Consider the following 12,418-nt stretch of genomic DNA (forward strand, 5'->3'; position numbering starts at 1 on the left):
GCCTTCCTGCCTTGCGTGCAAAAACACATACACATGGAGACGAGTTCACAGATGTGACCACAAAATAGTGTAGGCTTAAACACAGACAGCACACAGAAAAGTTTTTAATCTTTCTTATTTTCTTTTGCCATGAAACATTTCACAACATTGGAGCCCGGTATATATTTACAGGCTATTCTAGCAGGAGACTTTGTGCTCTCCCGGACAGCCCAGTTGCTTGCCAAGATCGGGAGCAACGACGTCAACAGTTTCCTGTCTCAGGTGAGCGGTTTCCTTGACGCTGTCGCAGTGCAGTGATTATTCATTCAGCCATTTTTGCATCCCTGCTCAACTGCTTTTTCTGAACTAGACTTTTTCTTTCGAGTGCTCATACATTTGTGTAAAGGCATTCTGAAAGCAGTTTTACAAGCCAGAATATGTGGAGATTCTACCTTGTAAACATGTTTCAGAATGGTTGCTTCTTTTCCATGCCCTCCCAGTGATCCCACGCATGTTTTCTCACTGCTTCCAATGCCTGCAAAGATTACAGGTGTAGGAAAAAGAAAATCAGGAGTGTTCTGACAGCACATGTCATTTGAAAAAAATCTGCTGTGGACATAAAAAAAAAAGGCAAAAAAGGCACATTCCACTTCTCTGAGTCATGATGACCCAGATGATTCTGTTGAGCAGCAGTTTTGTTGGCCAGTGTATTGCACTATCTTGAGACACAGCAGCAAGTATGGCTGCACTGAGAACTGTACGGGCTCACTCAGGTGCACTTGTTTTAACAGGTTCTCGTGGATTTAGTTCAAGGAGAATTCATGCAGCTGGGTTCCAAAGAAGATGAGGGAGAAAGATTCTCTCACTACATACAGAAGACATTCAAGAAGACTGCCAGCCTCATAGCTTTCGCTTGCAGATCGGTGAGTGCTTCACACATGCCGAGGTGGAGACCTTTCAGAAACTGGCTAAAGGATAGTACCAGTACAATGAAGCTCGCAAGCTGTCAAGTGTGTGTGGGAGGATTAACTGTACTGGTGCTGCTCGTGCCTTGATAGCCACACACATACAGCTGGTGGAGTGTTAAGCTCCGTTATCGACATGTGATTATCCTGTATGAAATTTAGCCCCGAGTAAAAATATGGTTCTGCTACTTCAGTACTATTTTTTGACACTTTCTTGAGATGTGGGTTTGCTGTGCGGTGCAGTGCTGTGCAACAAGCCTCTGACCTTCCAGCTCAGAAATGATACGCACTTCATGCTGCAATTAAACAAGGTAAAGATGAGGGACAGGCTGCTTGAAAGTCCATTTGTATTTCCATTTTGCCTGTTAGGTGTCCATACTTGGTGGTGGAGATGAGAAAATCCAGGAGGCAGCATATCAGTATGGCAGAAACGTTGGCATTGCATTTCAGGTGAGCAGTGAAGTGACATTGTTGCAGTGAAACGTTGGCATTGCATTTCAGGTGAGCAGTGAAGTGACATTGTTGCGGTGACTCATAGCTAACACCAACTTGTGTGTGGATGTGTGGCTTTTTCAGCTGGTTGACGACCTCCTAGATTTTGTATCCAGTCAGTCTGACCTGGGCAAGCCTGCTGCTGCTGACCTTAGGCTAGGACTTGCAACTGCACCTGTCCTCTTTGCCTGCGACAAGGTACGTACGTTAAACTTCTAACGGTCGTTCATCAAACCAGACATGCAACTCCCACTTGGCTACATTCTAGCAAAAAATAGTCTCACTATAGTAGGTGAAGACCCCTCATCCTTTGTCTTGCATTTTAGCCTTGCATAACTTGAAGGCCTCGCTCTTCTACATGTTGTGACTAGTGCCATCCCTTGAACCCAGCATTACGCTGTCAATAAACATTTTGCTCTCTTCCAGTACCCAGAGCTGAATGCAATGATCATGCGGCGCTTCTCGGAGCCTGGAGATGTCGAGAGGGCTTATGAGGCAGTTCTAAAGGTAAGCAACTTAACTCAACGCAGTCAGCCTAGAATTAGTGCGATGTCCGAACATGTTAAATACGAGGAATGCGATGAGAAGTTTCTGCTACTGGGAGCGTTCCAGAACACTAGTTTCGCCAACAGTGCAAATGCTGCAAAAAGCCACTGATCTCATAACCAAACTGCTTTTCAGAGCGACGGCCTGGAGCACACGCGGCTGTTGGCACAGAAGCACTGCAGTGAAGCTGTGCGGCACTTGGCACCGTGGGTCGATTCCCCCGAGAAGCAGGCACTCATCAGCATCACTGAGAAAGTCCTCAACCGCAAGAAATGACCACAGCATCGCAGACGCCGATGACCCCTGACAGTGCATGTGCCGGCCCACGCTGCCGAAAGCCGTCCATTCCAGAAGCCCAAGACAGAGCCGGGCCGTGCAGTAGGCGCAGCACAGAGCGAAGATTTCTACACGAGCTGTACATAAAACAGAGCCTGCACTCCCACAAGCCTTCTTCCAAGGCTCCCTTTTGCAACGACTGTGTAGCCCAGGGCTCTTTGCTTTTATTTTGCCTTGACAATCTCTGTTGAACGTTTGACAAACAAACGAGAGAAGAATCTGACAAAGTGACTGTGACTGCTTGCATGGAAAGGAACAGAATAGCGTGGATGGACTTTGTGCATGCAGCCAGTCTGGAAAGTTGATTCTGTGGGAGACATTGCTGCAGACAGCAAAAGCATTGCTTCTCTCTGCCTTTCCGATAATTGTGAAAGCTGCTACTGTTTGTCTTGGTTCCTTACGCAAGCGCTCGCAACGTTAAAGCGCTGGGGAAATAACTATTTGTGTGGGCAGTGCAAGTGTCGAAAGAAAGCTAGTACGTAGCTAGACGTGTAAAGCAAGAGATATAACACGGGTGCTAGTTGTAAATAAGAGCTCACTCTGATTAATGTACATAAAGGTAATGCCAGCTTGATGGAATATATATAATAGAAACGCAAAAGCCTTTCTCTGAGCCAGAGGAAAGAATGTTCACTGTAAACTACAATGCCTTATACTTGCAAAAATAAAAGGATCGCTGTGGTATGAAAACAATGTTTAACGAAACACATCTGATAAACCTATTAATATTGTATGTTATTTATCTTCTGCAAACTGAGAACATGTCTGCAGAGTTCGCATACTACCCAATAATGCTGTTAAGAAAATAACCTGTACATAGAAGTATGTTTTGGGAGGTAAAAATATAAAATAGACTATTGCATTTGAAAAAAAAAAATCAAAGGACTGTTTGCCTCTTTGTTACAGGATCCATTGACAATTTATTAAGCTCGCGTGTAATAATAGAGCACTAACAAGTCTAAAGAACTGAATAAACATTAACAAATGTCCCTGGACTCTGTGTTACTTTACTGCGGGTGTTTCCCTGAGAATGACAGTTACAGCAGCGAAAAAAAAAAAGCTTGGGATGTCTCACATAAGCACTACTTTACTACGGGTAAGTATATCAGATAATCTATGATACGGGGTGTGTGCAAATATTTGAAATTTCAAACAGTTTGCGAATAGTATTTGCTTGGTTTCATTGTCATGCCTTCGTGGTTCGTAACAGTGTTCGTGTGGTTCAGGACCATTAAGGGACTTGCAGTCAGTGAAACTGGTATGCGAGGGCTAAACGGGCTACATGTCCTTACGAGTGCTACATTTCAAGCAGCATTGCACAACCGGCACTTTGTCTTCAGGCATCGCGAAGGTGCTTGGACGGGATGGTCTCGCTGTTAATCAACCGCTGATGTCACTCGTTCTGAAAGGGTATCTGGCCACTTTTCAATGCTTCATGACAGCATTCAGTAAGCTCCTCGGTCACGCAAGTATTAAGTCAAACTGCGATATATTTTTACGTGATAGCATTAGGAGGGTCATGAAAGAGGAAACTGTCTGGCATTGGCGTCGTGTCTGCACCTGCCAACCGTGTCAGGGGGTGTTTAGGGGGATTTCCCTCTCTGTACCTGCCACAGCTGGAGAACTGGAAAACCCCCAATCCACTTGTAGGAGAGAGGAGGGACAGGTGTAGCAAGAATGACTCGGCAAAAATGAATGAAGGAGGTGATTACGAGTAGAATAGAATCAGAATTGGAATAGATTGGCAAATGAAAGAAACATAATTTCCTACTCATCGTTCCAAATGATCACCCCAAACTTTTTTTTTGCTGTCTCTAATTGTTGTCCAAAGAATTGTAAACAAGGTATTAGTCTATAAAAAATAATTTATTGCTATTACTATACTACATAATTCCTGCTTTCTTATGTAACGCCTGGTAGGCCTTGCAGGAGTAACAAATTAAGTGGATGAAAACAAGATCTGTTAGCAGTATCTGTTTCTTTCATAGCGTTTTACTTTATTTTGAACTACCTGTACTTATATTCTAAAATATACGATGCGATTTGCACACCTCTAATAACGACTCTTTCAAAAAGCAGGACTGGAAGCTTATTCTCAGTTTTATGAATACAGTGCTTTTTTTGTTTATTTTTTTCATCCAATGCACTGTGAGAAGAATCTCCGTTCCACATTGCGGTGTCCTCATCTACACTCGCCACTCATCCATGTTGCATCAGATTAATTTGCACATTCTACACACACTTCTCGCAAAGCATTAAGTCGTGCTGCTCCCACAATACCTAAAACAGCTGGGCACACCTGCTTAACTGAATGCTGCAGCTAGTTTGCTGCCACAAAATGAGTGCTTACGGCGCCTTTCGCCACGCACAAATTATGTGTCTCGCTGCAAACGTGACCACTGATCTGCTAGACATAAGCCTCACTGGTGTACAACATATGCAGCAAAAGCTGCCCTCCAGCTTTGAAAAACGATTCAATTGTATGCAAAGTACAGTACAATTACAATTTCACCTAGACAAAGCCTTCTCTTCCTGCCAAAGAAACACCAAAAGCTATGACTCTGGGAAACGAGCAAAACGCTTACTGAATTGCACAAGACAACCTTGCCCCGAAGTCTGTACCTTTCGTAAAATGGTTTATTTACTCTGAAACATGTGCAACCATTTTCACACACACTGAACCACAACTTTCCATTGCAGGTCATGACAAACATCACACCATATGTTCCTTGTACAGAAATCATACAATGACTTGGGTAACGAATTGAGTCACAACAGTCTTGTCTTAACCTCACCTTCATCGTAGTAAATTCAGGTGAAGTACATGAATCTCATTCAGTAACCACAGTAACCAATGTACAGCACGTGTGTAAAAGGACAAGTGACTTGGCACAAACACCCAAACATCAACATCAGAATCACTTCAGACATGGTCAAACCAAACTGCTGGGGTGCAAGAAACGGGCCTGCAAAAGCCCTTGCCGTAGAGAATGTACAATATGCAACCAGCAGCAACTGTGGTTTAGCAAGGCATTAAGCCCAATTTATCATTCACCTTTTTCAACCTTACTGTGAGCACTGACAATGACAAGAGGCTGGCTACCCTTCTCACAACTATCTAAGCATATCTCCCCACTTCTCAATAGGCACACATAGCCCTCAGTGAACCACATGTTTTCGGATAAGACACCAGCTAATGAGACGGCAGAGGTGTCACCCAGCATCTACCCTAGTGAACTACGCCAAATGAAACGAGCCACTGGCATCCTGTCAGCCCTATAGCGTGTCTCGTGTGAACTGCTCGTATCGGAGATACCAACAGGACTAAGCAAGGAGGGTTACCTTTTGCGAATCTGGGACAGGTCCTTCCCACTAAGCAGCTGCCTGACGTCTTCGGCATCGAGAGTTTCGTACTTTAACAGTGCCTCTGCCAGAAGCTTGTGCTCTTTCTGGTGGGTTTTCAAGATTGCCTTGGCTCTTTCGTAGGACTCCTGCAGTGCAGAGAAAGGCCAGAAAGTGACAGAAGTGAATGTGAGAATCACAGAAAGACTAACATGCTATACAGAGCTAACCTGAAACTAGGAAACATGCGACATTTGAACGTTTAACTATCAAACAAACCACTGCTGCTGATACAGTTTCTGGATAAAGTATCTTGCTTTGGTGCCTAGTCATTCGTAAAAAAAAGAATGAGCATGAAGTACGACAGTAGTCAAAAACAACATTCAATTTTTGTTACAGTGATGGCAGTTTTGTCACTTGTCATACAGATGGCGACGTACGATACCTCTAAGGGAGGCATATTTTATGCTTCTGGCATTCATCACACATTTATAATGTACACTTTGTTGTCTACTTCAGCTACTGCAACAGATGCTGACATCTTGACCTGTCACACTGCCGAACGGAAGACATGCTGAATGGCAGGTCATGGGCAGTTTGGGAAGAGACAAGCAAAAGCGTGTGGTGGAGAGGAAAAGCAGTTGAGATGTGCTGTGAACAAGGAGGCACACAACCTTGCTACCACACAGAAGGAGCACAGAAAATGCACTGTCAAGTGATGGAAGTTGGTGTACCTGCCTATCTTACTCCACAGAAGAAAGTAATTCAGCAAACTACCAACTGTTAAACAAGTTATGCAATAGTACATACCGTGAGTGTTGTGCCCCTAAATTCATATCGCTTTTGGAGTACACAAGAGCACAAGGGTAGGAGCAGGCTTAAAGAGGCTCTGAATCACCTTCCGAGGAGAGCACATCAACTCGCTCAATCACTGAATTGTGTTATCATGAACACCTGAGCCAAACAATACACTTCTACACGCAGCAGAGAACCAATAATCACGCGCGAAACTTGGTGAGCCCTTTCTGGCGATTTTTTCATGCTTGCACCATCCTCAGACACACTGCTCCTGCGTATGACAGTTAACAGGTGGCTATTTGGTTAGATTCTTTCAGACGTCAGCTACCGTGGCCACAGCCAATAAGTGGCATAGCTCCAGCAGGTCAGCAAGCTCCACCCCTGGCAATGGGGCCAGCGGAGGGGCGCCAACCTTTCAGTGTGAAAAAAGTGATTAGAGGAGAGGAAGCGAGAAGCTGAAATTCAAATTTTGACTACAGATAACTCAGCTTCTACAAAGTGCATCAAAGAAATTCTTCCTAGAGGATATTTGTCGAGTGCCGTCCTCTAACATCAGTGGCATACAGTAACCCCTCAAAGAAAGGGAGAGATTTACTGTGGGAAAACCGCATTGGCCCTATTTTTTTATGATGGAGAAAGTTCGAAAAATGCATTGTGCAAGCAGGACTGTCCCTCCCAACCAGTCCCTCTAAGTGCTGGCCATATATTCACCCATGCACAAGTGCTCTGCATGCCACCAAATTAGGTACTGCTCTGTATAGTACATTCTGAAGCTTTTCAATTCAGCCCCGAGATTTACCAGAACCAGTTTGTACAGTGTGATGTTTACAAATGCAGGTGTGCACTGCAAAACTCACATGCAGGAGCCGCTTTATCTCCGTGTCAATAACTTCAGCTGTGTTTGGTGCTAGCTCGTTGACAACAATCAGCGAGCTGCGATCCTCGTCAAATGTCCTCACCCCCACCTGGAAGACAAGAATGGCCAAGACACAAAGCCATTTGAGGGGAGCAACAGATAGATAACAACGCAGGCACTTAAAGAGAAAAGTAAAAGAGCAGAAAGGTCACAGCCACATGATCGGTCTCAAATGCTTAGGTCTCACCGTTGCAAGATGACGGTAGCTACAATAGCAGCCCCTTTTGCTTGCTCCAATGGCATATTGCAGCCACAGGGCTCTCGGTTCGCAATTTAAAACGAATTAATGATTGATAAGACATTTTTCAAAAGCCAGAACTATGGCATGGACTATGGTGCAAAGTGCACTGCAGTAGAAGGTTCTGGATTGATTCTGTTGCTCCATACTCCATTTCGTTCATAAGGTGCAACGCCGTCATACGGTGCAATGCCATCAAAGCTAGTGCTCTTGTTTTCGCTGCCCCCATCTGCGATCGAATAGTAGTGCATTCCTTGTAGTGAGCGAAAAACAGCAAATGCTTTGCTTGCAGGCTTACTACATGATACATTTGTAATGAACCTGATTAAATGCGCTCTTTTTATGGATGCCCTGCTGTCGCCTTATGGTGCCTTAGACCACTCAGCCACAAACAAGCGCGGAATAACACACCTCGCTTTACTTTTTCCGGCGGACTACTTCTGTACCATCCACACCGTTGCACCTTATGTTTGAAACAGAGCGTAGCGTCTTCTAATGTGCACCAAAACATCAGAACAGGAATATATTTTTGCATTTTGCCTCCTCCGCATCAGCCACTGTAGCTCGACAAGCCATGTGGAACTGCGCTCAGCAGCTGAACATCATTCCACTTGGCCACCACAGTGGGCAATCCGCAACATTTAGAGCGGGAACTTGGCCCTACAGAGAAAAGTTACTGCTCCAATTCATAGCAAGCACCGCAGTAACTTCAGTCTATCCGAAAAGATAATGAAACGCTGAGGACAAATTATTCATGAAAGAAACGTGAAGGATGGGATGAAACAGAGATAGACAACACGAGCACTGAGCATTGTCCTCTTTTCTTTCGCACCACCCTTCATGCTTTTTTAAAAAATGACCTTACACCAACAAGCCCTACTTTGCACACTTGGGACAAATTGAAGTTGGCCTATATCAAATGATTAGCATCGTGTTCTAATGATAAAGATGCTACTTTCACAGAAAACACAGAAAAAGTTTTCACATGCTAGAAAGCGCCAAAAATTAAAATGCAGGTGTCGCCATCACAAGCCATTTTTATAAGAAAAGTGAGATAGCATCGAAAATGTTTTTTGCTTGTGGATATCTGAGCCCCGACCACAAGGCCATCCACTTCCTGCCAGTGATCATGGAGCACACTAAATCCGTTATCATCACCATCATCATCAATAGCACAATTTTGCAGCAAGGAAGTGAGTGACAAGAAAAAAATGATCCAATATAAACTGCAAATTTCTTCACAACAAATGTCTTTTGCTGATGGACAAATGTAAACAAAGCCCCAAAAAGACAGGCTAATGAATTTTACTAAAAGCAAAAACTGGATGGAGTCGTCCTCAGTACCCCTCTAATTAGAGGCATGCATGACTAGACACTGGTATTTTCACAAGGCGTAGCAGACTTTGACATGGCGCACCTTTTCTGACATGCCCCACTCTTTCACCATGTTGGTAGCGAGGGCAGTTGCCTGCTTCAGGTCGCTTGATGCACCTGGCATGGAAGGGACATGCAAGAGAGCACAGTGCACGCTGTGTTAAGAATCTCTTGGCAGCACTTGACATAACACAACCCAGAGTAAGAGTTGCAGGGGTCCAAAAACAATAGTGCAATGCTATGCTTCAGTATACCACTGACCATGAATACTATCCCTACATTTCCACATGTTACTGAATGAGCTACCACAGATTGTTTAAACTTGAGATCAATAAGATTAATATACTCAGCAGAGATGGAAAAAACATTTAGCTCCCCACTCTGACTTAATTAGCTCACACTTTTGTAGGAAGGGCAATGAAAATCAGTGATGCTAAGACTTCAGTGGGCATGCTCAACATAATGTGCAATCTTTACGAGATGCTGTCTCCTCCACTTGGCAGGCAGACTGAATACCGTGGTATAGGAGCAGGTGACAGAACTGCACTTCTAGACCTGGTCCCTTGAAACACCAAGAGCAAGCTCAACATGCGCTCAGTGTATTGATGTCTTAGGGGTTGACATATTGATCCATGAAATGTCTTCAAAAGAAATTGGCTGGCAGCATGGCATTAACAAGTTTTCTGCCGCAAATCTCATATCCATACTCCCACTATCTCCTTTCTAATGCATCTCTGCTGAGTCTGATGCAGTCCATTCCACCTCAGTTCCGAGAATAAAGCACATGACAGGGCCACATCAGCCAGTCCTTCAAGGGCCCACCTGGGTCTGAACTGGTTATCATTAACGGAGTGCTATAATTGTTCCTTGTTTAGGATCTGTTCACAAGATAATTACTAGCACCTAATGACGTTTAGTGTCCATGTGCCACAATAGCTACAACAATAAAGGTGCATGCTACAGACACACAAGATTACAGTTTTTCCTCCACCACATGCAGGAAAAAAATGGATGGTGATTAAGCATTGCTAAGCATGAAATAATGTGCTAAAGCACCGTTTTTTGCAGGTGGACACCATCGCCACACACCTCAAAGCGCGAGTGAGCCACTGACCCAGGGAGCCAGTAACCTTCCACTGGTTTTGAGCAAATGAAAGGCACACAACTGCCTCAGTTTGTTGGTGGACACCACCCCCTACTCGCAGTGTGATTGAGGTGTCCACTGACCCAGTGACCCAGTTACACTCCCTACTCAGAGGCTTCACACACATGCACAAGCACACACTGCTGAAACTCAAGCAGTGCGGCTAGAACTGCTTTCACACTAAAAAAAAAATTGCACCGCCTACTGTTGAAGCTGCTTTCTTGAGGATAAAATAATTTAGTATAGTAACATCACATATTGCACTAACTTTTTGAAATACCGCAGTTATTTGCGCAATTTGCACATTTTCCCCTCAAATTAAGGCTTCAAAAGAGAGGTGTGCAAATTACACGGTGATTTCGTGAACACGTCTTAAAAACCTCTACAAACGTCATAACATGGAATGTAGATGGTATATCACTGTGTTTAAGTCAGGCCCACAACTCATGCCCCACGCTGGCCAAAAAAAAAGAGTTGACTTCAAGTATAAGTCAACGCATACCCCACCGCCCAGCCCCGCCCTAAACCCACGTTATGCATTTACCCACACGATGGCATGATGGCACGTGTGCAACTTAAAGCAATAAACGTGGATTACCCGACACACTGAATGCACTTCTCCAAGTATTTGTGTATCGCGTGTTGCGCAAATAAACGCGTGCGGTAGAATACTTCTCCCAGCTAAACGGGCGCATTGTTCGAGCTGAAATTTCGCAGAGAAGTAGCATTTGGTCAGCAGAATTGTTTTATACCACGTTTGCTTGGGGTACTTACCTGATTTGAGCAGAATGAGTCGGATAGTCACATCGCCTGCGGCGACGACGAAGGAAATCAAGCTGTTCTGTCAGCGATCGCACTGGTGGCACCATCTCGCATGTTGGTCGTGAAGATTCAGCAATGGAGCGAGGTTTGGGAGGTTTGAAGACGCTTTTTCAACTGATCTTTTAATGGTCACAGAAAACTTAGCTTGCTGAAAACTTAGTTTTGCCAAGCTAAGTTTTCTGTAACCATTAAAAAACCAGTTGAAAGAGCGTCTTCAAACCTCCCGAACCTCGCTCCATTGCTGAATCTTCACAAGCACCACGCGAGATGGCGGCACTGGTGCGATCGCTGACCGAGCAGCTTGATTTCTTTCGTCGTCGCCGCAGACGATGTGAATATCCGACTTATTCTGTTCGAATCAGGTAAGTACCCCAAGCAAACGTGGTATAAAACAATTCTGCTGACCAAATGCCATTTCTGTGCGAAATCTGAGCTCGAACAATGCGCCCATTTAGCTGAGAGAAGCCTTTTACGGCGCGCGTTTATTTCCGCAACACGCAATATTTTTTGAGGAGTAAAAGTGCACTCATCATCCAAATAAATTTGCTAGTCATCAAAGTCCACTAGGAAAAACAGTCACAGAAGCTGGCTGTTATTTTGCAGGTGTCAGAAGTTGCTCCTGGGTAACCAAAACAACAAACTCTGCAATCCCAATTTGACTCAACTCCCCTCACTTGTCTGCAAGATCACACAGCTAATGTGGAGGCTTTTCTCCGGACTTTGCAGTGCAACAATCCTCACCTGAAGTGACCTTCTCCGTCCCGAACACCAGCTCCTCAGCAGCCCTGCCCCCCATGAGCGTATCCATTGTTGCCATCATTTGGGCCTTGGTGACGTGGTAGTGCTCCTTCTCGGGAATGTATGCTGTCTGCATGGGTGTGAGATGTGAATGAGTCACCAAGGTCTCAAGTGTCAGCCCTACTACACCGAGACACAAGTCCCTGGTGCAGAGACACACCAACACTGCACCACACGACAAGAAGCTGTCAGAAAATAACAGCACCGTCACACATACCGAATCCCACACCAGAGCAGCGGGAGGCTGCACTGTCCAGCGAAGACCTCAAGAAATCCCCAGATTTAACTGCTAATAATGAGTGAATGCATAGTGAAATGAATAAGGCCCCTAACTTTCTGCGATGGAAAATATTGAGTTCCGTGGATGCAGAATTAAAAACCTGTGAAATTTTGCGGGAAGCACAACATGCATGAAAGAAACATGCAAGTTTGTATTCTGAGCACATGCCTTAACCCTTTGAAGGTTTTTGCCGTATATGCACGGCGGCGGTTTTCTGTCCCGCAAGGTCTTTGCCGTACGGGTACGGTTTCGATCTTCCGTTTGAAATTTTGCGCCAAAAGAGCAATGCGTGCTCACTGGGGGGTGCTGCCACCTCTTAGGACTTACAAGAAGTGTTTGAATCTTGTGCTGCCTTCTTACAGAGATAAGCAGAACTTATGTCTAGCTT

General features: G+C 44.7%; 2 protein-coding genes across 9 annotated transcripts in view; one reads left to right on the forward strand and one right to left on the reverse strand.

The window, feature by feature from the left end:
• The window catches only part of qless (decaprenyl diphosphate synthase subunit 1 qless), a 52,444-nt gene extending 49,137 nt beyond the window's left edge, over window positions 1-3,307 (forward strand). For all 3 annotated transcript variants that reach the window (XM_089548947.1, XM_089548949.1, XM_089548946.1), the window contains 6 exons: window positions 172-261; window positions 771-902; window positions 1,314-1,394; window positions 1,521-1,634; window positions 1,863-1,943; window positions 2,118-3,307. In XM_089548947.1, coding sequence (XP_089405073.1) covers window positions 172-261; window positions 771-902; window positions 1,314-1,394; window positions 1,521-1,634; window positions 1,863-1,943; window positions 2,118-2,258 — 639 coding nt within the window. In that variant the 3' untranslated portion in view covers window positions 2,259-3,307. The remainder of the gene's footprint in view (window positions 1-171; window positions 262-770; window positions 903-1,313; window positions 1,395-1,520; window positions 1,635-1,862; window positions 1,944-2,117) is intronic.
• YME1L (ATP-dependent zinc metalloprotease YME1L) overlaps window positions 1-12,418 on the reverse strand; it is a 38,060-nt gene that overhangs the window by 5,216 nt on the left and 20,426 nt on the right. Inside the window, exons 15-20 of one of the 6 annotated variants that reach the window (XR_016283586.1) lie at window positions 11,694-11,820; window positions 9,030-9,103; window positions 7,316-7,423; window positions 5,661-5,809; window positions 1,494-1,624; window positions 432-514 (exon numbers count right to left, since the gene is read on the reverse strand). Coding sequence is in view for 3 of the 6 variants with exons in the window: in XM_089548944.1 (XP_089405070.1) it covers window positions 1,588-1,624; window positions 5,661-5,809; window positions 7,316-7,423; window positions 9,030-9,103; window positions 11,694-11,820 (495 nt within the window). In the remaining 3 variants the exon portion in view is untranslated. Of the gene's footprint in view, window positions 1-88; window positions 1,625-5,660; window positions 5,810-7,315; window positions 7,424-9,029; window positions 9,104-11,693; window positions 11,821-12,418 lie in introns of those variants that run through there. The other 5 variants (XR_016283585.1, XR_016283587.1, XM_089548945.1 and 2 more) reach the window with 5 other exon arrangements.

The sequence above is a fragment of the Amblyomma mixtum genome, chromosome 6 (genome assembly GCF_055824585.1).
Source record: "Amblyomma mixtum isolate Tamu chromosome 6, ASM5582458v1, whole genome shotgun sequence".
NCBI lineage: Eukaryota > Metazoa > Arthropoda > Arachnida > Ixodida > Ixodidae > Amblyomma > Amblyomma mixtum.